Source organism: Macaca mulatta, chromosome 14, assembly GCF_049350105.2.
Source record: "Macaca mulatta isolate MMU2019108-1 chromosome 14, T2T-MMU8v2.0, whole genome shotgun sequence".
NCBI lineage: Eukaryota > Metazoa > Chordata > Mammalia > Primates > Cercopithecidae > Macaca > Macaca mulatta.
In genome coordinates this window covers 15,571,544-15,598,195 of record NC_133419.1, presented here as the reverse complement: position 1 = coordinate 15,598,195, position 26,652 = coordinate 15,571,544, and the positions used below count along the sequence as shown (strand labels likewise).

The 26,652-nt window shown below is 42.1% G+C and overlaps 1 protein-coding gene across 45 annotated transcripts in view; it reads left to right on the top strand.

Moving 5' to 3' along the window:
- Nucleotides 1-22,630, top strand: part of CTNND1 (catenin delta 1) — a 59,409-nt gene extending 36,779 nt beyond the window's left edge. For 11 of the 45 annotated variants that reach the window (XM_015114116.3, XM_077960578.1, XM_077960560.1 and 8 more), the window contains 14 exons: nt 4,914-5,377; nt 6,510-6,693; nt 7,539-7,656; nt 8,754-8,907; nt 9,784-9,852; nt 11,302-11,429; nt 11,532-11,682; nt 12,420-12,612; nt 13,552-13,666; nt 14,851-14,938; nt 17,744-17,806; nt 18,854-18,960; nt 19,373-19,459; nt 19,759-21,898. In XM_015114116.3, the coding sequence (XP_014969602.2) occupies nt 4,914-5,377; nt 6,510-6,693; nt 7,539-7,656; nt 8,754-8,907; nt 9,784-9,852; nt 11,302-11,429; nt 11,532-11,682; nt 12,420-12,612; nt 13,552-13,666; nt 14,851-14,938; nt 17,744-17,806; nt 18,854-18,960; nt 19,373-19,459; nt 19,759-19,770 (1,933 nt within the window). In that variant the 3' untranslated portion in view covers nt 19,771-21,898. 45 annotated transcript variants of the gene reach the window in all.
- The last annotated feature ends 4,022 nt before the right edge of the window (nt 22,631-26,652 follow it).

Below are 26,652 nucleotides of genomic sequence, written 5' to 3'. Positions count from 1 at the left end.
GCTTAGTATTGACTTGCTATATATATAAAATATAAATGTATATCTGTATAATATAACTATATATATAATTTTTTAAATGAAAATAATATATTCTAATTTTATTTTTTATTTTTTATTTTTTATTTTTTTGAGACGGAGTCTCGCTCAGTCGCCCAGGCTGGAGTGCAGTGGCGCGTTCTCGGCTCACTGCAAGCTCCGCCTCCCGGGTTCACGCCATTCTCCTGGCTCAGCCTCCCAAGTAGCTGGGACTACAGGCGCCCACCGCCACGCCCGGCTAATTTTTTTTTTGCATTTTTATTAGAGATGGGGTTTCACCGTGTTAGCCAGGATGGTCTCTATCTCCTGACCTCGTGATCCACCCGCCTCAGCCTCCCAAAGTGCTGGGATTACAGGTGTGAGCCACCGCGCCCGGACTTCTAATTTTATTTTTTAGAGACAGAGTCTTCCTCTTTCACCCAGGCTGGAGTGCAGTGGCGCCATCTTGGCTCACTGCCACCTCCACTTCCTGGGTTCAAGTGTTTCTTGTGTCTCAGTCTCCCTAGTTGCTGGGACTACAGGCAAGCACCATGACGCTCGGCTAACTTTTATATTTTTAGTAGAGATGCGGTTTCACCTTGTTGGCCAGGCTGGTCTCAAACTCCTGACCTCTGGTGATCCACCCGCCTTGGCCTCCAAAAGTGCTGGGATTACAGGCGTGAGCCACCACGCCTGGTCCACAAGTTGTTTTCTATAATTTGAATATATGGGCCAGGCACAGTGGCTCATGCCTGTAATCCCAGCGCTTTTGGAGACCTACGTAGGTGGCTCACCTGAGGTCTGGAGTTCAAGACCAGCCTGACCAACATGGAGAAATCCCGTCTTTACTAAAAATACAAAATTAGCTGAGCATGGTGACACATGCCTGCAATCCCAGCTACTCAGGAGGCTGAGGCAGGAGAATCATGTAAACCCGGGAGGCGGAGGTTGTGGTGAGCCAAGATCGTGCCATTGCACTCCGGCCTGGGCAACAAGAGCGAAACTCCATCTCAAAAAAAAAAGAAAACAACTTGTGATTGTTATTAGTCTGTGTCCTGAAGACTGAATTTTGCTTCTGCTTCTATGCTCAAGTTTTTGCTGTTTCTGGCTAAGATGTGACCCCTTTTTGGTGTTAGGCAGAGGATTCTGATGTCTGGGGCCATGGAATTCTTGCTCACTTCTTCTTGGGAATTTCTATTTAGCTTCTGGTTTGGTATTAAGAACAGAGTCAGTCGGGCATGGTGGTTCACACCTGTAATCCCAGCACTTTTGGAGGCTGAGGCGGGCAGATCACGAGGTCAGGAGATCAAGATCATCCTGGCTAACATAGTGAAACCCTGTCTCTACTAAAAATACAAAAATTAGCCGCGTGTGGTGGCTCGTGCCTGCAGTCCCAGCTACTCAGGAGGCTGAGGCAGGAGAATCACTTGAACCCGGGAGGCAGAGGCTGCAGTGAGCCAAGATGCCGCCACTGCACTCCAGCCTGGGCAACAGAGTGAGACTGTCTCAAAACAAAACAAAACAGAGTTGAAGGTTTTAGGAATACAGGACCAAAAGAGACAGTTAAGGATATATATAAGAACTTTCTTGTGGTGTTTTTAATCCCAAAGTTAAAAACAAACTTTGACCTCACAAGGGCCTTGACATTCTGTGCTTAGGGTCTTATTATTTGATTGTAAAGTGAAATTGTGGTGGCATCCTTGAGTGGGGGTTGGGGGGTACGTTAGCAACACTCTGAAAGGTCACTAAGCAGCTGCCTACTCTGACTTTACTACTTGTCCCTGGAGATTTCTTTGGTGATGTGAAAAAAGGAGTGATTGATGTTTGGACTGGTATATGGTTTGCCTTGTTGCCTTGAGAGAATGCTTTAGAATGGGGTCGACAGACCCCTGGAAAGGACCATGTAGAACTATTTTAGGCTTTGCAGGCCATGTATCATCTTTGTCATATGTTGTTGTTCTTTTTTTCAAACAATCTTTTAAAAATATAAAAAGCATTCTGGGGGTGTACAAAAACAGGTTTGGCCCATGGGCTGCCAATGCTGCTTCAGAATAAATTAGAAACAGTGTTTTCCACGCAAAGAGAAATGATAAGAAACAAGGGATGCCGGGCGCGGTGGCTCAAGCCTGTAATCCCAGCACTTTGGGAGGCCGAGGCGGGCGGATCACAAGGTCAGGAGATCGAGCCCACAGTGAAACCCCGTCTCTACTAAAAATACAAAAAATTAGCCGGGCACGGTGGCGGGCGCCTGTAGTCCCAGCTACTCAGGAGGCTGAGGCAGGAGAATGGCGGGAACCCGGGAGGCGGAGCTTGCAGTGAGCCGAGATCACGCCACTGCACTCCAGCCTGGGCAACAGCGTGAGACTCCGTCTCAAAAAAAAAAAAAAAAAAAAAAAGAAGGGATGATTTATGGTTGTCTTGATGGTAAGGATATCCTAGCAGCTGTTGCTGAATTTCTCTATATGGGGTCATGACCTTTTAAAGCAAATGCCTTGGTGCTAATTTTCTTCATATATTAGGTAGCTTTGGTTAAGAGTGAACAGGGCTGGGCCCAGGGGTAGAGGCCCCATTATCTAAGACTGAGTCACTCACCTTTCAGGTGTCTTGGATAGCTAATCCAACTCCCATGTGAGTCATTTTTATTCCTCCAGGAGCACCAGACCTCGGCTGGTGCAACCTAGAACAGTGGTAGATAACAGCCATCATTGAAGCAGTCTGTCCAGGGTGTTGGCTCTACTGCAAGTCTGCTTTTTCTGACTTCCTCATTAGTAAAGAGTGATTGGACCCAGATGGGTGTGGGTGGCCAGGTCATTCTCTGCCGTCCCTAGTTGTGCTAGTTCACATAGAGTTTTGGGCCGTTCTTGGGTTTGTTCCAGGGTAGCAATGGACTTGGAAACCTGCTTGACTAGCAAGAATATTTGCTGCTTCCTGTTCCAGGCTAGAAGAGTAATACGAGGTCAAACTTAAACAGTGAGGCAGTGATTAGTGGAAAAAGCACTGAACCCTGAGACCTTGGTTCTAGTTGTGCCTTTGCCACTAGCTAAGTAGCCTCAAGCAAGTCATTTGGTCTTCCTGGGCACAGCTTTGTTACTTGTAAAACAGAGGAAAGAATGCCCAATCCACTGCCTCTATATAGAAAAAGATATAAGATAGAGTTATTTGGAAATTTTGGTTATGGTAATTGTTCTTATAATTTTGTATATTAATAATAGAGGTTAAGCATGTTCAATACGGAGCCTGAAAAACCCAGAAAAGCATACCATCTATTAATAAAGAACCACTGTTAACATTTTGGTGCATATCCTTTGAGGTTTTTTTATTGTACATGTAACTGTATCCTATTTTCCCTCTACAAAAAGGGAATCTTAACATACTGCTCAATAGCCTACTTTTAAAACTTAGCTATCTAAGCTATTCATTTTGTTTCTGTGTTTGTTTGTTTGTTTGTTTTTTGAGATGGAGTCTTGCTCTGTTGCCCAGGCTGGAGCGCAGTGGTGCGATCTTGGCTCACTGCAACCTCCACCTCCTGGGTTCAAGTGATTCTCCTGCCTCAGCCTCCCAAGTAGCTGGGATTACAGGTGCCCACCACCACGCCCAGCTAATTTTTATATTTTTAGTAGAGATAGGGTTTTGCCATGTTGGCTATGCTGGTCTTGAACTTCTGACCTCAGGTAATCCGCCCACCTCAGCCTCCCAAAGTGCTGGGATTACAGATGTGAGCCACCACGCCTGGTCCTGTTTCCGTGTTATTTTAAGACCATCTTGGTCATGTTTTACTAAATACTTTGTCCATCTGAATCACTGTTGCATAGTTGATGTTGATACCTGTGAGGCAGCCCTTCTGCTCAGGGCAACTTTGAGTATTTGGTGACAGTGGGAGTGGTTTTGTAGAACAAACAACGGCTTATTTGGAGAGCTCCACACAATAGATTCTCCTCTCCTGTGGGAGCCAGAAGAGATGAGCTCACAGATAATGGGTTTCTTTCTTCCTGGTAGTTATGAATAAATAATAGTGTGACAGACTCACCCTCTAGTGGTTGTTGGTAGTACTGAAACAGGAAGAATTGTCTCCTGGTTTGATTTTTCTTACTTTCAATTGCTTTCTCTGTTCCTAGTGGCTGGGCTTCCCAAATGTGATGTTGGTGAATAGGCTCAATTTTGAAAGAACTGGAGGTACTGTCTTTAGAAATTGGAGGATGGAATCTTACCACTAACACATTTGTTGAGTAGCAGACATGACCTTGGGATGACTGTGAAAATTACTTTTCAAGTTTATACCTCATCAGTACCAAACCCAGATCCTCCTATAATGTAGCAGGAAGCCCTTTATTAGTTTTTCTCTATCAATCCATCTTTTATAATTTCCAAAATAGGATAAGGAGAAGCTTAAATATGAAATGCATTTAAAGGTCTTAACCCGCCAGTTGTTTCCTGTGTGTAAATGCCTAATTTCCTGTTTGGTTAAGGAACTGTTCTCAGACTTCTGTGGCATTGAGTCAGTTGCTTTGGTTAATTCTGCTTTTTGAGAGTTTATCCTGATCTCTACCTAGAAAAGTTAATAGCTGTCAGGTATCATTCAAGTAAATGATAAATAATAAGGATTTGGTTCTTTCTTTTTGATTAGCCTCTCCTGAATGCTTGTTACTTTCTAAGCCTGCAGACTTCAAAGAAAAAAGTGTAGTTTTAATTAAATTGTAGGTGCCTTTAAGATTATTACCTTTTATTTTTCCTAACCCATTGAGGAAAATTGATCAGTATATTATTCATGTAAAGGAGAGAGAAGATGAGCACACTGAAACTCCAGTTAATCCTGCTTTGCAGATGAGGGTAATGGGAATGTCCAGGAAGCTAGCCATAATGACTTGATGTATTCTCTTGGTTATTCCAAAACTTCTCAGGAGCTACGAAGACATGATTGGTGAGGAGGTGCCATCGGATCAATACTATTGGGCTCCTTTGGCCCAGCATGAGCGAGGAAGTTTAGCAAGCTTGGATAGCCTGCGCAAAGGAGGGCCCCCACCTCCTAATTGGAGACAGCCAGAGCTGCCAGAGGTGATCGCCATGCTTGGATTCCGCTTGGATGCTGTCAAGTCCAATGCAGCTGCATACCTGCAACACTTATGCTACCGCAATGACAAGGTGAAGACTGACGTGCGGAAGCTCAAGGGCATCCCAGTACTGGTGGGATTGTTAGACCATCCCAAAAAGGAAGTGCACCTTGGAGCCTGTGGAGCTCTCAAGAATATCTCTTTTGGACGTGACCAGGATAACAAGATTGCCATAAAAAACTGTGATGGTGTGCCCGCCCTTGTGCGATTGCTCCGAAAGGCTCGTGATATGGACCTTACTGAAGTCATTACCGGTGAGTTCTAGGCCTAAGGAAAATTGCTAAGTCACTGTTACTCTCTAGTGATGTTAAGAACTAGAGGGATTTCCAGACCTTTTACTTTTGATGAAAGGTTGTGAACTGGTGGCCTTGGGTCAAATCCATCTCACAGATTTGTTTGGATCACACAGCATTTTTGAAATTTTAAAGAACTGGTTGCTGATGTTTAAAATTCAGAAGATTTCACTTAAAATTCCAGATTCTTGGCTTCTATTAAAAATGTGGAAAAGTTGTTAACAATGGATCTCTTTTCTTTCCTAGCAGTATTTGGTCTGAACTGATTGGAGCATGTGTTCTCTAATTTACACTAATCTCCAACACATTCTATTATCTGACCAACTACAGCCGTTTAGGATGTTGTTTCCCAAACATGGAGCTGTCAACTGCTATTTTTTCACATGCTTGTAATTTCTTTTAAATATCTTCCTCTCTTGACTCACCTGCTTGGCCCATATAGACATTTAAGCTTGTGGTCCTTGCTTTATTTAGAGCAGTAGTTTTTCAGATTGTGGGTTGTGATCTATTTGTGTGATCCATTAGTGAATAAAACACAATTTTGTGGAGCATAATCAGCATTCCAAGGGAAAGGAATAAAGAAAAAGTAATATAGACCATTGCTTCTCAGTTGTGGGCCATTTTGCCTGCCCTGCCCTGAGGTCATTCGGACATTTGTAGTGTTGGAGATGTTTTTGGTTGTTATAACTTAGAACAGGGGAGAGGGAGTGCTACTGGCATCTAGTGAGTAAAGGCTAGGTATACTGCTAAACATCCAGCAATAGACAAGACAGCTCCTCATAGCAAAGAATTATCTGGCTCAAAATGTCAGTAGTGCTGAGGTTGAAAAACTCTGGTATAGATAGATCGGAGAGCATTGCTTATCGTTAAATATTGCTTTACAAAACCTTATTTCATGATCTGTATGTTTATTTTGAGCTGTAATGTAGAACATGTTTCTTGCTGAGGTTCACAAACAAAACTTGAATATTACTACAAGGTATTTGGTCACTGGGGAAGACTGAGAAATGATATAATAGGGGATTCTCTTTGATGTTCTTCAGACATGTTGTCTTGAATGCTCAAGAGCCATCTGATGAGTTGTCTCTTCCAGGAACCCTGTGGAATCTTTCATCCCATGACTCAATCAAAATGGAGATTGTGGACCATGCACTGCATGCCTTGACAGATGAAGTGATCATTCCTCATTCTGGTTGGGAGCGGGAACCTAATGAAGACTGTAAGCCACGCCATATTGAGTGGGAATCGGTGCTCACCAACACAGCTGGCTGCCTTAGGTAACAATAGGGGCTTTGAGAATATGAAGGTGAATTTTTGAGGACTGACTTAAATTTCCTTAAAAAACAATTAAAATTCTTTAGCCTATTCTTTAGCCTCCATTCCTATCTGTATTGCATACTGTAACTCCAACCTGTCTTTCTACCTTTGTTGCTATTCTCTTATGCGTACCACATGTACCTATGTCAGTTTTCTTGCTGTTCCCCACACATCCTCTTCACTTTTATGCCTCTTTGACTTTGTTCATCTACTTTGGTAAGCTTTTGTTCAGCATCTACCACATGTAAGGTGGTCTAGTCCTGGACTTGTCTGTGTCCTTGCCCTAGTTATCTGTATTTCAAGTCAGGCTGTGATAAATGCAGCAAAAGAGGTACAGAGCACTAGGAGGTTAGGGCATGGGTGAGGAAGGTCTGTTCTTTCCGTGAATGCCTTTCTCTTCTTATTTATCTTTTTGTAGTTAAACTCAAGTGCCTTTATTTTATTAAAATTTTCCTGACTTATTTTTATATCCTATACATGCTGCTATATAATCTGTCTCTCTTTGGAATACACCTCTGTGTGCTCTGTTCTACATATGTATTATACTTCCATACAAGAAGTGTATATTCCATCTTGAATTACTGCATCTGGTATATATCATTAACCCCTACCCCACAGTGATACAGACATTTAGAAGGCGGGGACTGTTAATCAACTTTCTCTGAACTGCAGTACCTTGCTTATGATAAGTATTCGCTATTATAGTGAGTAGAAAAAAATATTCAGGAATCTTGTAGGTGTTGAGGGATATTTAAGGGAGGATTTCTGGATTTGAGTCATCTTGAAGCTTCTGGTTTCCCCTCAGGAATGTAAGCTCAGAGAGGAGTGAAGCTCGCCGGAAACTTCGGGAATGTGATGGTTTAGTTGATGCCCTCATTTTCATTGTTCAGGCTGAGATTGGGCAGAAGGATTCAGACAGCAAGGTAAGTGCTTGTCTTACCTTTAATGACTGAGTGAATTCCATTCACCAGAACTATGAAGTATCTGTAGGTCAGAGACCTATCATCTCAGGCTTTCAAGTAATGTTAACTATTTTTACTGGCCCCTACCCCTTATTTTTGAGACAGAGTCTTACTCTGTTGTCCAGGCTGGGGTACAGTGATGTGATCTCAGCTCACTGCAACCTCCGCTTCCTGGGTTCAAGTGATTCTCGTGCCTCAGCCTCCCAAGTAGATGGGACTATAGGCGTGCACCACCACGCCCAGCTAATTTTTGTATTTTTAGTACATTTCACCATGTTGGCCAGGCTGGTCTCAAACTCTTGACCTCACGTGATCCATCCACTTCAGCCTCCCAAAGTGTTGGGATTACAGGCGTTAGCCACTGTGCCCAGCCAAGCCCCTACTCCTTAAAGTGGGCATTCAACTTAAAAGAAAACATGTGTTTTGTTCGTTTGTTTGTTTTTAGAGATGGAGTCTGGCTCTGTCGCACAGGCTGGAGTACATTGGCATGATCTCGGCTCACTGCAACCTCTCCCTCCTGGGTTCAAGCGATTCTCCTGCTTCAGCCCCTGAGTAGCTGGGATTATAGGCACCTGCCACCATGCCCAGCTAGTTTTTGTATTTTAGTAGAGACAGGGTTTCACCATGTTGGCCAGGCTGGTTTTGAACTCCCGACCTCAGGTGATCCACCTGCTTCAGCCTCCTAAAGTGCTGGGATTACAGGTGTGAGTCACTGTGCCCAGCTTTTTTTTCTTTTTTTAAAAATCTGTCACCTATATATTTTAAAGCTGCTTAGCTGTCTTCCAAAATTGTACATTGTCTAAGTAGTAAGAATGATGATCCAAGTTTCAGTCACACACCAAATAGTGGCAGAAGCCAATAAGTCCATAGTTGGGCCTTCCATTAGCCTGAGGCTACAGGGATTTCAAGAAGCCTGGAGCGCTTAAGAGGCATCCTGAGAAGTTATGGATTGGGTTATGCATTTGAATATCAACATTTTAATACCTGAGTCATGGAAACCTGTGGAGAAATCACAACATTCTTTTTTCTCATTGGCCCTTTTATCTTGTGTACCTAAGCTTGTAGAAAACTGTGTTTGCCTCCTTCGGAACTTATCATATCAAGTTCACCGGGAGATCCCACAGGCAGAGCGTTACCAAGAGGCAGCTCCCAATGTTGCCAACAATACTGGGCCACATGCTGCCAGTTGCTTTGGGGCCAAGAAGGGCAAAGGTGAGTCTTGGTTCCTGTTTCTTACTCTTTAATGTGGGACAGGGAAAGGAAGGAACACTTTAGCTTAAGATACAAAATACTTGGCAAGCAATATGGGAGTCTGCCTGGTTACAGATGTCTTTTTGCTTTGCTGCTTCTCCTGTGTTGTGTGCTTCATTCAAGGTTTGGTGGTGGGGTGATGGTGGTGGTGTGTTGGTGGTGATGGTGGTGGTGGTGGTGGTATCAATGAGTGGGGCAGTGGAAAATGAGAACTCAACTAATCTGGGACCTTCTTCCCCATACGTCCTTTGCATTTTCTGTGTTTTTCTTTTCTTCTCTGTGCTTCCCTGCTTATTTGCCCATGATTCTGCTGACATCTTTCTCCTGCATTTTTCTTATTTCTTTTCTCTTCTCTGCTTTCTGCCTTGGGTGATGCACTGGAAGATGAGTGGTTCTCCAGAGGTGAGTGGAGTCTTTTAAGGTGCTTATCTACTTCTAATTTGCATGTTTTGGTTTTAGCTTCCCTAGTATGTCCTTGCCTAACCTTTCCCTGTCTATGCATGTAGGAAAGTTCAGTTGAGGAAGACACTGAAACAGGTTTAGCTCTTTGGAGCTAATAGCTCATGGCATGCTGTTTCTGGGCAGCAGTCCCCATTATCAGAGCTCAGGACAATAGCATCAACAATGGTCATCCTCATCTTACCTATCTGCTGCCTGTTTTCTATCCTTGTTTCTGAATAGTCCCCTGCTGGAACAAGTTGCCCCCACCTGCCCTTTGTCCCTCGTGGTGCATCTGTGATCAAAAGGTTCTGACCGAAGAATGAAAAATGTGCCAGGTGGAATCTTTTCTATTTTAAACTGACTTACCCCTTTTCCTGCCCTTTTTCGTTTTTATAGGGAAAAAACCCATAGAGGATCCAGCAAATGACACAGTGGATTTCCCTAAAAGAACGAGTCCAGCTCGGGGTAAGTTATCTTCTCAGTCTCCAAAGGTCTCATAAACATAGTACAAAGATAAGATATTTGGTAACTTAACAGCAGACTTTATGTAATATGTTTATTGTCCTCTCTTTTCCAACTTACAGACTGAAATGATTGTGAAAGTATTGGGAAGCTGTATAGTATTACAGCAGTAACTTACAAAGGACTACTTGTTAAGGCAGTTATTCAGGTTACTTGAGGATAGAATAAGGTCCTGATGGTAGTCTAGAGCAGAAATTTGGGAACCATAAATGACCACTACAGTGCCTGAGACTTAAACCTCACTTTTAAAAGAAGCTCCTTTACTAAGAAAGATACTTTTTAGGTTGGGGGCAGCAGCTCATGACTGTAATCCCAGCACTTTGTGAGGCTGAGGCGGGCAGGTCACCTGAGGTCAGGCGTTTGAGACCAGCCTGGCCAACATGGTGAAACCCTGTCCCTACTAAAAATGCAAAAATTAGCTGGGCATGGTGGCGGGTGCCTGTAATCCCAGATACTCTGGAGGCTGAGGCAGGAGAATCGCTTGAACCCGGGAGGCGGAGGTTGCAGTGAGTTGAGATCGCGCCACTGCACTCCAGCGTGGGCGACAGAGACTCGTCTCCAAAAGAAAAGAAAAGATAATTTTTACACTTTACTATAAGAAATTTGGATCTTTATATTCATCAATACAGTGAGTCCAAAGTTCACAGCTCTCCATGGATATAAAAATTATAAACGTTTAATCTGTAATGGACCGTCGTAGTAATTGCAAAGATGGGAAGAATGACTGGGTTAAGTTAGAAATAATTGATTTGAGATGAGGAATTTTTAACCTTGAGTGCTGTCAATGAGCTAAATGGAGCCCCTGAGCGCTCATGGTAGAACCAAAGGCAAAGCTATGGGAGAGGAGGCAAGAAGGAAGGAAAGAGAGGAGTTGAGTATAATGAGTTGATATTTGTTCCAATCTTACCATGGATTCATTAGTCTTTTTTTTTTTTTTTGAGACGGAGTCTCACTCTGGCTGGAGTGCAGTGGCGTGAACTCGGCTCACTGCAAGCTCCGCCTCCCAGGTTCACGCCATTCTCCTGCTCTTAGCCTCCCGAGTAGCTGGGACTATAGGCGCCCGCCATCACGCCCAGCTAATTTTTTGTATTTTTAGTAGAGACGGGGTTTCACCGTGTTAGCTAGGATGGTCTCAATCTCCTGACCTCGTGATCTGCCCGCCTTGGCCTCCTAAGTGCTGGGATTACAGGTGTTGAGCCACTGCGCCTGGCCTCATTATTCTTAAGACATGGAATTTGGCCTCTAAATTTGCTGTAGAGAGTGTGAGAGAGTTTAGGGAACCTGATGGTATAGAACATCAATCGGGAGTATTAAGGCTGAACTCCAGCCAGCTAGAGCCTGGTTTATTGGTACTGATTAGCACCTTCTGCCTTCTTTTTCTCTTTTGTGCAGGCTATGAGCTCTTATTTCAGCCAGAGGTGGTTCGGATATACATCTCACTTCTTAAGGAGAGCAAGACTCCTGCCATCTTAGAAGCCTCAGCTGGAGCTATCCAGAATTTGTGTGCTGGGCGCTGGACGGTAAAGTACCTTTTAGAAAATGGATTTGGAGATGGGAAAACTTAGATAACTAGTTTGCTGCCATTTGTAATTTGTTCTACCCCTTTCTATGTGCTATTCTAGTATGGTCGATATATCCGCTCTGCTCTGCGTCAAGAGAAGGCTCTTTCTGCCATAGCTGACCTCCTGACTAATGAACATGAACGGGTGGTGAAAGCTGCGTCTGGAGCACTGAGAAACCTGGCTGTGGATGCTCGCAACAAAGAATTAATTGGTGAGGAGTTGAATGCTAACTATTACCTCAAAATTTAGTACAGTGTTTGTAGTCCAGCAGATGCCTATAATTTATTGAATTTATTGAAATGACTGAAGGGAAGGACCCTCCCCCGCTTCATAGTTCATGAATGCGAGAGTTGGTAAGGGTTTTAATTTAATGGTTCTTGGAAAGCAAACAAATGACAACTCTTCAAAAATAGAATAATAATTGCTATTATTTATTGAGCACTTACTTTGTTACTAGGCATTGTTAAATGCTTCTGTGTTTTCATTTAATCCTCACCACTTTACAAAGGTCCATTTTTTTTTATAGGATAAGGAAATTACTTAACTCATGGAAGTTAAGTAAATTGCCCAGAGTTAATGTAGCTAGTTAGTAGCGGAGCCCAGTTGTTTATTTATATTTTAAATTCATAATAACTCTTCTATCAAATTATTATAATATTCAAGATATTTTCATTAGAGTATCTGAAAGGACTGTGTAGCTTATCTAATATACAGTATTTATACTTTCAATGTGGTTGAAGTAGAAAAGAAATAAAGGAATAGGTAGGACAGTAAATCCATGGCTATTTCAGGTCCTTAGCCCTTTTGAGATGATAATCCTATAGGATAATGAAGTTGATTCTTATGGACAGCACCTACACTTGATATGATTAATACAATTAAGTATAATGTAAGGCTCTTCATGACCTGACTTGATCTTTTCTCCCTGTATACATTCTTTCTGACTAGGTAAACATGCTGTTCCTAACTTGGTAAAGAATCTGCCAGGAGGACAGCAGAATTCCTCTTGGAATTTCTCTGAGGACACTGTGGTCTCTATTTTGAACACTATCAATGAGGTTATCGCCGAGAACTTGGAGGCTGCCAAAAAGCTTCGAGAGACACAGGGTATTGAGAAGCTGGTGTTGATCAACAAATCAGGGTGAGCTTACCACCTAAAATTACAATCAGAAGAATTTGAGTGAGTGGGGAGTTGTTTCCTTCTTTTGGTTACTAAGAAAAAGGAAGCCGGGCGCGGTGGCTCACGCCTGTAATCCCAGCACTTTGGGAGGCCAAGGTGGGCAGATCACGAGGTCAGATCGGGACCATCCTGGCTAACATGATGAAACCCTGTCTCTACTAAAAATAGAAAAAATTAGCCAGGTGTGGTGGCAGGCGCTTGTAGTCCCAGCTACTCGGGAGGCTGAGGCAGGAGAATGGTGTGAACCTGGGAGGCGGAGCTTGCAGTGAGCCAAGACCGCGCCACTGCACTCCAGCCTGGGCGACAAAGCGACACTTCATCTCAAAAAAAAAAAAAAAAAAGAAATTTCCCCTTATTTACATGTAAAGTGTGAAGAGCTATTGCTCTGTTACCTGTCTTGATGTTGATCCATAAATTAATAGGCTCTTATGTCAGACTTTTTTTGTGTCACTATTTGGGGTAGAATACAGGATTTGGTAAAAATTTGATTTAACCCATTTTGGCATTTATATTCTTGTTTGAGACAGAGTCTCGCTCTGTCACCCAGGCTGGAGTGCAGTGGTGCAATCTCAGCTCACTGCAACCTCCACCTCCCGGGTTCAAGCGATTCTCCTGGCTCAGCCTCCTGAGTAGCTGGGACTACAGGTGTGTGCCACCATGCCCAGCTACTTTTTTATATTTTTGTGGAGATGGGGTTTCACCATGTTATCCAGGATGGTCTCCATCTCCTGACCTCAGGTGATCCACCTGCCTTGGCCTCCCAAAGTGCTGGGATTACAGGCATAAGCCACCATGCCCTGCCCCTGGCATTTATATTCTTATGTTATTAGACGATATAGGGTCTAAGCTTTTTTCCTGGTCTTATATCCAAATTCCATATGGTGTTACTTTCCTCCAAAGGAACCGCTCAGAAAAAGAAGTTCGAGCAGCAGCACTTGTATTACAAACAATCTGGGGATATAAGGAACTGCGGAAGCCACTGGAGAAAGAAGGATGGAAGAAATCAGACTTTCAGGTATAGTAACTTTTGAGACCAAGACTTTTACTTTTTTTTTTTTTTTTTCTTGGTCCCAGGATAATGCTTCTGTTGTCTTTGGTTTCTGCTGTTTCACCATCATGTTAAATCTTTTTTTTTTTGTCTTTTTGGAGACAGAGTCTTACTCAGTCGCCCAGGCTGGAGTGAAGTGGTGCAGTCTTGGCTCACTGCAACCTCCACCTCCCGGGTTCAAGTGATTCTTGTGCATCAGCCTCCCCAGTAGCTGGGACTACAGGCGCACACCACCATACCCAGATGATTTTTTGTATTTTTAGTAGAGATGAGGTTTCACCATGTTGGCCAGGCTAATCTTGAACTCTGAGCTTAGGCAATCCGCCTGCCTCGGCCTCCCGAAGTGCTAGGATTACAGGCGTGAGCCATTGCACCTGGCCTCATGTTGAATCTATTTTTGACCCATATTTCTTCATTAGGAATTATCTGGCCAGGCGTGTTGGCTCAAACCTGTAATTTGAACACTTTGGGAGGCTGAGGCAGGTGGATTGCTTGAGCCTAGGAGTGTGAGACCAGGCTGGGCAACATGGTGAAACCCATCTCTACCAAAAATAGAAATAAAATAAGTAGCCAGTTGTGTCATTTGCCAGTAGTCCCAGCAACTCAGGAGGCTGAGGTGAGAGGATCGCTTGAGCCCAGGAGGTGGAGGTTGCAGTGAGCTGAAATCACACTGCTGCACTCCAGCCTGGGCAGCATAGCTAAACCCTGTCTCAAAAAAAAAAAAAAAAAAGAAAAAACATTTGGTTTACTCCTCAAAAGGATGATGTGTCTACAATTCATTTGTTGCTGACACAGCTCAGGCATCCCTCTACGTCATAACATACTTTAGGTGCAGGTGATAATGAAGGATGATGGCCTTTTTGCCCAAATCTACCATCGCTCTTTGAGAGAATTTTTACTATTCTCTGAAACTGTATTTTCTTCTGATAGTATCAACATTTGGATCCTTTGTAATCTCCTGTTCTGGAACACAAATAGAAGCCATAATATCCTAGTTTGTTTCACTATCTAGGTTATTTATTCAACTCTTATGAGTTGCTTTTTTGTAATTCTATTTGGGAATAGGAACCTAGAGGTTTATGCCCATTAGAGCATAAGATATGGGTGAATTCAGTATTCTGTGATACTATTGCGTTTGTGTTTGCCTCTAGGTGAATCTAAACAATGCTTCCCGAAGCCAGAGCAGTCATTCATACGATGATAGTACTCTCCCTCTCATTGACCGGAACCAAAAATCAGGTGCAGTATCCAGAAGGCACACCCTCTCCATTTAGCCACTCTTGCTGTTCTAGGTGGCTTACTAACAAATAGGATATATATTATTTCTGAATTGGGTAGTCTTTTGGGGGAGGGGAATAATTCTCCACTCCAGGATCCTAATGCAGAAATGGGTAGGTCTAAGCATTAGAAATTAAAACAAAACAGGTAATTAGCCTGAGTGTGATTCCCTTATCATTGCTTGTGAACTTAAAACACTGGAAAGTGAACTCTAGTCTGTTTTCTCTATTTTTTCTCCTTTTAAATTTCCATTTAATACCGAATATTATAATAGATAATTACTATTTTAAAATTACAAAATATAAACAATCAGAAAAATAACAAAAAATCACTTGTTTCTATTATCCAGAGAAAACCACTTGTATCTTTTTAAACATTTTTACCATGTGAGCAAACACATTTTTCCTCTGAGATGAATTATATATTTTGTTTTGTAATTTTTTTCTTTTTCACATGAAGTGTATATTGTGACCATTATTATCTTAATCACACTTGCCTTTTTCCTTGATTATTGGTTCTTAAAGTGTGGTCTGAGAGTCCCAAGACTGTTACCATTTGTACTTATGGCACAGAAAGCAGTGATGCTTCTGGTGACTTAGCAGTGACATAAAGCTGAATGAGTCATTGTAGTCTTCATTGCCACTCACATAGGTAAAAGCAGAGAGCCATTTTCACTTAATTGGAGAAGAAAAAAAATCAGGCCAGGTGTGGTAGCTCATGCCTGTAATCCTAGCACTTTGGGAGGCTGAGGAGGACGGATCACCTGAGGTCATGAGTTTACGATCAGCCTGGCCAACATGGTGAAACCCCATCTCTACTAAAAATACAAAAATTAGCTGGGTGTGGTGGCAGACCCCTGTAATCCCAGCTACTCAGGAGGCTGAGGCAGGAGAACCACTTGAACCCAGGAGGCGGAGGTTGCAGTGAGCTGAGATCGCACCATTGCACTCCAGCCAGGGCAACAGAGTAGAGACTCCATCTCATAAGAAAATAAAAATCACTTTTATTATTTTTCTACCCTTGAGTATACATCTTTTTAATATTCTGTACTGATGAAATAGCATATTAAAGCATGATGGTTGTCTTAAGGAAATGTACTTATGTTATTGTTTCAGTTACTAGTTAGACTAGCCACTTTTTAATTGCTTATTTATTTATTTTGAGATGGGGTCTCCCTATGTTATCCAGGCTGGTCTTGAACTCCTGGTGTCAAGTGATCCTCCTGCCTTGGCCAAGTGTTGGGATTACATCCTGCACCCAGTCACACTAGCCACTTTGTTTAATGGAACACCATTTTTACTTGGAAAAAAACGTCTGGTAGACAAAGGGATTATTCAGATGTGTGCATTTGGCAGACATTTCCTCAAAAAATGAATGCGATAAGCTTGTTGCTTTGAGGAAAAGAACACAGTGTTTGCTGCCTGAGCTTTCAAGTGGAAATTGTAGTTTTGAAAAACTTTTATTTGCTACTGTGAGCCTGGTAACTTCCCAATACTGAAAAGACTTTTCTAGGCCGAGTGCAGTGTCTCATGCTTATAATTTAAGTACTTTGGGAGACTGAGGCAGGAGCATCATTTGAGCCCAGGAGTTTGAGACTAGCCTGAGCAACGTAATGAGACCATGTCTGTACAAAAAAATTAGCCAGGCATGGTGGCACATTCCTGTAGTCCCAGTTACTTGGGAGGCTGAGGCAGGGGGATCACTTGAGCCCAGGTGGTCAAGGCTGCAGTGAGCCATGATTGTGCCACTGCATTCCAGCCTGGGCAACAGAGCAAGACCCTGTCTCAAAAAATACATGAATAAAATTAAAAAAGACTTTTCTAATGAAATGAACAGTGATATTAACAAATGTGATTTCAAAATATTGTATAATGCTATGTGTTAGCATTTTGAACATCTGGATAACTTGAAGCAGTATTTTGCAAGTGACAAATGCATATGTCAAAATCGCACATAGGTAATTGATCCATTAAAAGTGCAAGAAGGACCGATGGATTTTAATTAAACAGTATGAAGAGATTGTTAGTTATAGATTCCACATTACTATCAACCGTTAAGAAAATACTATTAATTAATATACTATTAAAGAATAATAACCACAATTATCTGAAAAGACTTAAAATCATCCTCTCTTTTCCAACTTTTTATCTGTGTGAGGCTGGATTTTCTTGATATACATTAACTATAATAACATCACAACAGATTGAATGCAGAAGCAGATATGAGAATCTAAGCTAAACTTCAAAGAGATGTGCAAAAATGTAAAGGATTTTATTAAAGATTGTTTATGGTAACATGTAATAAGTTTACTTAAGTGAAATAGATACTTTAAACTTCTCAGTATGGTAACAGTTAATACATATAACTCACACCAATGAAGGTTCTTTAGATCCTCATAATTCTTAATACTGTAAAAGGACCTTGAGACCAAATAATTTGAAAACTGCTGGTTTAGATGGAATTGTTTTTTGATTTAAGAGTCTCTAGGGGCCAGGTGTGATGGCTCACACCTGTAATCCCAGTACTTTGGGAGACTGAGGTGGAAGGATCGCTTGAGCCCAGGAGTTTGAGACCAGTCTGAGCAATGCAGTGAGACCTCATCTCTACAAAAAACTTAAAAATTATCCAGGCATTGTGGTGCACATAGTTGGTGCTAAGTAGAAGTGTGAATGAAGGGAAGAAAGGAGGACCAGAGAGCAATTTTCATGATGTGGACAGATTTTGAAGAATTGTTTTTGACATGGATAACTTTCTGACTTCATACAGATAAGAAACCTGATCGGGAAGAAATTCAGATGAGCAATATGGGATCAAACACAAAATCGCTAGGTATGTGATTAATTCCTGCCTAAGGATGTGGAGTAATATTTCACTGGGCTAAGGAGAGCTGTCTAGCTCTACAGTTTTTTTTCTAACACCCTTAACCATTTACCATCCTGGGAGAGCATTGGCTGATCATTTCCATTTTGAAGTATGTAAGGAAATTTAATAAAATCTGATCTGTCTACTTTTTTCACATTCCTACATGCTCAAAGGTTTTCAGAAATCTTTCTATGCCTCTCCCGTTACTACACATTCAAGTTTGTGTCCCTAAACTTATAGCCCATTATATTCCTACCCCAGTCTCCTTCTCCGGAGTGAATGGATACATTCTGTTTCTGCCCAACTATTCTGCTTGCTATTCTGTCTTTTCACTCTGTAGTTTGATTCTGCTCATGTAATACCTCTTACTGGTATGTCCTTCCCTTTTGCTTTTCCAAATTCTTTTTGTCTCCAAAGGTTTAACTCAAGTCCTGTTCTCCCTTGTCAGGTCCTTTCTAACGATTGCAGCATATTTCACTTGCTCTTCTTTTAATTCCAATACCATTTTCAGACAGACCTCTTGTTTAGCTTTATTATGCCATATTCTGGGTATTTTATACATATTGCCTTCCATCTTAGATTCAAGATTCAAGTTCTGTTTTTGAGACAGAGTCTCACTCTTTCACTCCCGGCTGGAGTGCAGTGGCGTGATTCTCATACCTCAGCCTCCTGAGTAGCTGGGACTACAGGTGTACACCATCACACCTGGCTAATTTTTATATTTTTAGTAGAGATGGGGTTTCGCCATTTGGCCAGGCTGATCTTGAACTTCTGGCCTTAAGTGATCTGCCCGTCTCAGCCTCCCAAAGTGCTAGGATTACAGGCATGAGCCACCGCGGTCAGCCAGATTCAAGTTCTTTAAGTTGGGACTATCAGACTTCAGTGCCTTTCTGGAGCATTTGGCAAGCTCAGTTCCCAACAGTGGTGCCTAATTACACCCATCTGCTTGATATATATTGTACAGTAGAGGGGAATGTCATATTTCTGCGTACAATTTTTTTTTTTTTTAATCAGATAACAACTATTCCACACCAAATGAGAGAGGAGACCACAATAGAACACTGGATCGATCGGGGGATCTAGGCGACATGGAGCCATTGAAGGGAACAACACCCTTGATGGTAAATTCTTTTTATATACTGCTATCTGTCTAAGGCTAGTTCTATTTTGAATCCTATGTGTTTTGTGAAATACAAAAAAAAGTACAGAGAAAGATCGCATCCTTTTCTGGTAGGGGTTTTTAGGAAAAAGTAAGGGTTTTGACTCGTGTTGGGATTTCATGGGCCGTTATTCTGCAGTGGTCAAAATGGGGGAAGCATGTCTGTAAAAGTGTTACTGATATGACTAACACTAACTGATCTATTTTCAAACATTACCTTTTTCCTCTTCCTCCCTGTTTATGAATGTTTTGCCCTTCTCTTACTATTATATCTTGTTTTGTTTGAGTTTACAAATTTTCAGAGTTTCCCCAGGTCTGGCACACACATGAGGTTCCTGTCTCTACTCATACTAACAAATTGCATGTGTTCACAGCAGGACGAGGGGCAGGAATCTCTGGAGGAAGAGTTGGATGTGTTGGTTTTGGATGATGAGGGGGGCCAAGTGTCTTACCCCTCCATGGTATGTCCTTCAGTCACCCCCAAGATTGTCCTTGAGGAAGGAGGCTCCTGTGTGCCAGCAATTTGTCAATCACGCTGATCTGATCAGGCCAGAGGCTAACTAGTCTCAGCCACATGGGGCTCGAGGGGTTCTGCTTTTGTGATTATTACCTCTTAAGAGTCTGGGACATGCAGCTGGTAATCTGATTCTCCATTATGTGCTGCTTTCCTGTTTCCAGATTTGTTCAGCTTTTTTTGAGGGGGGGGGTCTCCTTAATCCCAACCCCGCTAACATCCTCTCTTTCTCTTTTTTCTCCACAGCAGAAGATTTAGCACCACTGTCTCCATTCCATCTGGGCTTATATGTACTTTTATTTTTTGGTGGTGAAATTGACTGATGATTTTCCTTTTTCTTCGCTGGACTATTGTGCCAACTGCCAGGCTGCCTCCTGCCCTTACAGCCCTACGTGGCTGCCTTCTTTCCATCAATTCCCAACTTCTTCCGGTGAAGTTTAATTGTCTCAACGCTTCCCCCTCCCCCATTCTCTCCATTTTCTCCCAAGAAGCCTGACTCAGTTATTTGCATATTTTGAGAAACTGCTGCAGATTAGTTCTTTTTGCCAGTTCTCCCTGGAACTCTTGGCCTTTTGTGGAGGGAGGGATGGAGAGAATAGCAATCTTCACTGGAAGCCGTGGGAAGAATTGGAAGTTACATGCTGTATATGCAATGTCCAGCAGTCTGATAAACTGATGATTCTTAATCAAGATTTTTTTCCTGGTGGGGAAGGGACTTTTATTTTCTTTTAGAGAGGGGAAAGTGTGAACTCTTCCCTTATTCCTGATGGCTATTTTTGAAGCAAAGAAGGCCGGCAACATTGGCACATGCCACCTGGCAAAGGACCCTTGAGTAAGTGAAGGTCTCCTAGAACTGGGATTAAGAAACCTTGCTCTCCTCATCTCCAAGGCAGGGACCATCAAGAACCTACAGACTCCATCTCTTCTGCAAGCCTCATGCCAACCCTGGGCTATTGCTGCTGCCCCTTAAACAGAGGCTGTCCTTAACCCACTTCTCCCGCCCTGTGATATGTCTGCTGAGTTGGCCTGGCCATTTCCAAGAGGCTATAGAAAGGGGAGAATGTCAAGGAAGACTTTTGGTTGAGAAGGAGCAGAAAGATGTGTTTTTGGGAAGAAGAAGACCTCTAGGAGGAGCTAGTAGGAATGTACATGAAACGATTAGTCTGAAACTGGCTTCCCCACTCCCCTGTTTCTCCTTTTCCTATCCTTATAGGCCTGTCCCTTGCCTCTGCCCTGGATTGGTTGGCAAACTAAAGGACTTGATGTACATAACTCCTGTCCCTTTTACCCTTACAAGGTGGGGATTGCCCCTGGCTTTGCCTCTTCTTTGTGCCTTTGGCCTGGGGTGCATCTCCTCCCGCCCTTCCATGTGCCTTTCTTTGCCTCTGCAGTCTCATTTCTCATAATTTTGCAAATTATATTTTGTTGCTTTCTTACCTACTATTGGCCCTAAATAGCAGAAAGAAGAGAAGTGACCTAGAGAACCTCAGATTCTTCACTGAGGATTGGTATAGCCATGATTTCAGTCATAGCAAGCTTTTGCTCAACAGCATGTGGGTGGGATTTTGCCAAAATTCTATTCTGATGAATCTCAAAGTAAGGTTGGTAAGGGAGGTGAGTGGTGTGACTCTTACTCCTTAGGTGCCCAGAATTTACCATCATCTCTGAAGGAGTTACAGGGAAGTGGTCTCCCCAATTGTCCCCTCCCTCCAGTATTGCCTCCTCTCACTTTAGCATGTATTAATTAGCAGGTTGGGCTAGAGAAATCAGCTGCTATGCGGGTTGATTATTATTATTATTTTTAATCCTTTTCCTTATTTGCCTTCTACTCCCCTTAATCTAATCTAAAAGCTCTGTTCCATGCAACTTTATCCCTCTCTTCCCCTTCCCTTATATATTGAGGCTATGGGGTAGGAGAAAAGTGCACAACCCACCACCCCCTTTACTCGTGCATTAAAATTTCTCATTTACCCTTTCCCCGCTTTCCATTTCTTCCCACTTTCATCTACCTTTTCTGGCAAAAAGGAGCCTTTTGCTCTCTGTGACCCCTAAGAGCATACTGCACAGGGGAAATTGCCCCATCCAGACCTGGCTCCACTCTTGATTTCTTTTGTCCTCTTCTGCTCTTTTCCTGGTGCTCTTTTTTCTCGGTGGGGTGTGGGTAATAGAACAGCCATGGGCTTTTGGGGACCTTTAACTTTTTTTTCCCTCTTTTGTTTATAAAAACACTAAACATTCAATTCCAGAGAACCAAAAATCCCACCTTCCCACCGAACACTACTAAGGGGCCTGTGTTCTGCTCCATACCTTTTCTCTTTTCTTTCTGTCTTGTTAATGCTTTTAAAAACAAATGAGTTTTTTATATAAATAAAGTTTTTAAAGTGTGTATGTGGGGGGTCTGTGTCATTTCTTCACTTCAAGCTGTTATTTCTTCCCTGCTTTTCATCTTTGTTACTTCCTTATGTATCAGTGTCCTTTCCAGAGCAACCAGAAGGAGGTTATACCAGGATTTATTTTGAGCTCAGCCCCAAGTCTTATTAAGCAACATTCTTGTTAACTATATGTGAAACATTTTTTTCTTCTGAAGATTCTTAAAAATTGAATGTGGCTGACGTTGAACATGGGAGCTTATTGCTAACTTAAGAGATAGGAAACTGAAGCATAAAGAATTAATGACTTTAATTACTGGGATTCTTTTGCAACATTTGACAAAACTAACATTGAATAAGGTCCACTGTAATATGTAGCCCTCTTTAAATATAACACTTAGGACTAGAAGATTAGAAACTACCAATCCCAACTACCTAATAGGAAAATGTAGGATCAAAAGGCCCATGTATATAAGTACTGACCACTGGGCCATAATGTTGCTTCTCAGGCTATATGCAGTCCTTTAGTCAGAAGTCAGTAGACAGGCTTATTTATTAATATTTTACAGACCGTATTACCTGGATTACCAGGAACTGTCTTTGCTGCAGAGACCAAGGGTTAAGATCTATGGGAAGAGACTTATTTTTCTGAGGTCGTTATGTCCTGTCATATAATTAAAGACTAAAGAGAATTTATGTGAAATGCTTTCTGTATGCCCAAATCTTTAGATTAAAATTATATAGCTGCTTCTGATGATGGTCCTGTCTTGTTTTATTGAACTAGGACTTGGGTATGAAAACTTTCATGGGCTAGTGAGACCAGGAAATCTACCTTTTAAAGCTTGATTTGTGTCTAACAATTGTAGTGTTAGACTAGAGGATGGAAGTACAAAGCCAAAAAGCTGTTTAGAGTTTACTTTCCAAAGAGTTTTGATAGCCCTGCTTGAGGTGATTTTTATCTATGTAGAAAAACCTGGCTACTTGGTCAGCAACACTTTATTTCCCTGTTCTTATTCACTGCATTGAGCTAGATATACAAACCCTACTCTTCTCTCTTCCTCCTGGATTGGTCCATTTGTTTTATTTCATTCAATAAATATTTGCCAAGCATCTCCTATATGCTAAGCGTTGTGTCAAGGTTAGGTTTAGAGAGTGAAACAGATGGATCTTTTCTCATAGATTGCAATCCATGAGAATCATGTATAGCTAAGATCTATGATCAGATGAGATTGTGTGCGTTCAGGGTGGTATGGCCGTAGACAAGATCTATGATCTTAAAAACACTTCTCTCTGTGCCGTATCTAAATACAGTGAAATGTTACACAGAATGTTGTGTAAAGGCCCTATCTCACAAGTTTCTTGATACTGATGTACTTTGTGACAGAGGTCAAAGCTGGGACTTCACTTGGCCACTTTTTTTTTTTTTTTTAAAGACAGAGTCTTGCTCTGTCACCCAGGCTGGAGTGCAGTGGTGCAATCTCGGTTCACTGCAACCTCTGCCTCCTGGGTTCAAGCGATTCTCCTGCCTCAGCCTCCCGAGTAGCTAGGATTACAGGTGCGTACCACCACACCTGGCTAATTTTGTATTTTTAGTAGAGACGGGATTTCACCACGTTGGCCAGGCTGGTCTCAAACTCCTGACCTCAAGTGATCCACCCGTCTTGGCCTCCCAAAGTGCTGGCATTACAGGCGTGAGCCACTGCGCATGGCCGGCCACTTGTTTTTCTTGCTGAACTAATATTCTTTGCTACAAACTGGAAACACCTCACCCAGGAAGAACTAAGGACCAGTCTTTTCATATCATTTCTCATTTTGTCTATTTTTATTTCTGAAGCAAAGGTTCTTAATATTTTCATAGATGGAATTGACTAGACCTAGCCCTATAGACCTGAGCAACTTACATAAGAATTCCCTGTATGCTTGTTGAAAATGCAGAGTCCCATGTTCCATTTCCAAAAATTGATTCAGTAGGTGGGATTCAGGAATCTAAACTCATGGTAAGTCATCCAGGTTATCCTCTTTTTTTGGGTTGGGGGGACGGAATTTCGCTCTTGTCACCCAGGCTGGAGTGCAATGGCGCGATCTCAGCTTGGTGCAACCTCTGCCTCCCAGGTTAAAGTAATTCTCCTGCCTTGGCCTCTTGATTAGCTGGGACTACAGGTGCCCACCACCATGCCCAGCTAATATTTGTATTTTTAGTAGAGACGGGGTTTCACCATGTTGGCCAGGCTGGTCTTGAACTCCTGACCTCCGGTGATCCACCCACTTTGGCCTCCCAAAGTGCTGGGATTACAGGCGCGAGCCACCACGCCTGGCCCATCCAGGTTATTCTGATGTGCGTGGTCAGTTAACTGTGACTTAAGGGACTGATCTAGTGACTTGCTTAAGGTTACAGCCTCAAAGTGGAACCCAGGATTACTGTCTTCAACTCCACTGACAGTAATACTAGTATGGTGAATGTAGACAATATGATGTGGTGATCACCATTTTAAGAGAGCATTCATAGAGGAAACTTTATGTCAAAGGAATGCATTACTTTGAATAGAGTTTGAGATAATGGTGATAGGTTGGTGTGTGGTATCTGGGTAGGAGAAGATTCTCATCCTGAAAATCATATGTAGGTAATGCTCAGGTTGCTGAGGCAGGAAGCTAGCCCTTAATACGGGGTCCTCTAGGTCACAGAGAATCCCCTGGAATTGCCGACTTTGACTTAAGTGTTACTTCTAACTACAAAGGGTACCTCAACTGGGGAACAAGTAACCCCGTTGGCTAAAGCCAAGGAGACCACATCTGTAAACTTAAATCACTCTGGTAGCTTCCAGAGAGAGCTACCTCAGGAAAGCTCAAAAAAGAAACAAGATAATTGCTAGGAACAATTTTTTTTTCCACACAGCTTTAAGACTGTTCTGTTGCCTGTGTCACTTAATGCATTAGTTCAACTGATCCGTCCAGGATTTAGAGACAGACATGGATGAAGAGAAAGTTGGAGGAGGTAAGATAGATTGATTGGTCTGATCATTTTAACCTGACATGTTTTTATCCTTTTATGCAGTGTAAAATGACCATGGATAGCTAGCTATCCATGAATGGACTGAGAACTTTACACTTGTTATAATTGTAGGAGCTATAAGCATGTGGCAACTAGCTTAAATTTTTTTTTTTTTACCTGAGAAAAAGTGCTATACTTATCTCCATAAACTTCTCTTATCTTTATTGTTGAAAAAGGACAGGTTATTCCATTTTTATTGAGGACGCAAAAGTATTACTACCCTGCTGTCTTTTCCCCTAGTATCTCTAGTGTTAATGGACAGTGCCATAAGACATTTGTGCCTGAGGAAAAAGAAATATGAGGTATCCGTGGTGATGTTCCAGTCAGTTACCCACTTTTATCTTCACCTCAATTCTTTTTTTTTTTTTTTGAGGTGAAGTTTCACTCTTGTTGCCCAGGCTGGAGTGCCATGGCACGATCTCCGCCTCCCAGGTTCAAGTGATTCTTTTGCCTTAGCCTCTGGAGTAGCTGGGATTACAGGCATGCACCACCACGCCCGGCTAATTTTGTATTTGTAGTAGAGACGGGGTTTCTCCTTGTTGGTCAGGTTGGTCTCAAACTCCCAATCTCAGGTGGTCTGCTTGCCTCGGCCTCCCAAAGTGCAGTGATACAGGCGTGAGCCACCATGCCCAGCTCACCTCAATTCTTCTTTTCCTTCCATCTTAAAGGCATCTTTGGTCTTAAACAGTTCATGCTGTTGGCAGAATCGGGGCAGGGGGAGTGCGTTGGTGTGCATATTTGGAACTAATTCAGGGCTCTGTTTTTGGCAGTATGCTGGATTAGATATTCTGAAAAGTCCTTTCAGCTGAAGCAACCAAGATACTGGGTAAATATATTTATAAAAAATACTTTTAAACATGTTGCTGAGCAGGCACGAAAGTAAGGAGCCTACAGCTCTTCAAAATGAAGCAAAAGTTGGAATCCTAGGAAGTAACTGCCAAAGCCAGCTTTTCCTCAGAATTTTTGCCAAATTCAGCAGACCATAACCTTCTATTTTAGTGATTACACAAAGTATGGGCAACAGGAAATGAGAAATCTAGTAGGTTCCCTTGTAAAGCTAGACACCCTCAGTGTAAAGGTGAACAAGAAATAAACACTCCATAGAATGGTGCAGCAAGGAACTCATTTGTCTCAACCTTAGTGCCACATGGAAGGTATAGAGTATCTGCCCTGACAATTCATAACCACAAATGGCCTTCTATGGGCTTTCAGTCCAAACTTAGGCTATCTGTGTGGTCCAAAAAGCTTAACTGGGGAATTTAAAGTGATTTATGGAATTTAAAGTTGTTTATGCTTCCAGGTGATTTCCAGAAGCAAATGCAATTCCTCTAAGGCCCCAGAACAATTCCCATAGATATACTTTCAAGGCAAATGAGTGCTCTTGCCCAAAAATTATAAACCGAACAAAGAAGTAAGGCACAATGAGTGAATATGGAGACAGACACAGAAGCTGATCTTTTAAATACTTCAGATGTTGGCATTGTTGCACAGATTGTAATGAAATAATGATTAATGAACTTTTTGAATTAGTGGAAAAAAAGCCTTTTTGAATTAGAAGTGAAAAATACAAATTTGAGGTAATAAGTTAATGGATGGATTAAATAGATTAGACAAATGGAAGGAGGATTTGTGAACTGGAAGATAAGAAATTATACAGAATGCACTCCAGATAAAGACAGAATGGAAAATAGGCAAGAGGTTGAGATGACAATGGAATAAGAT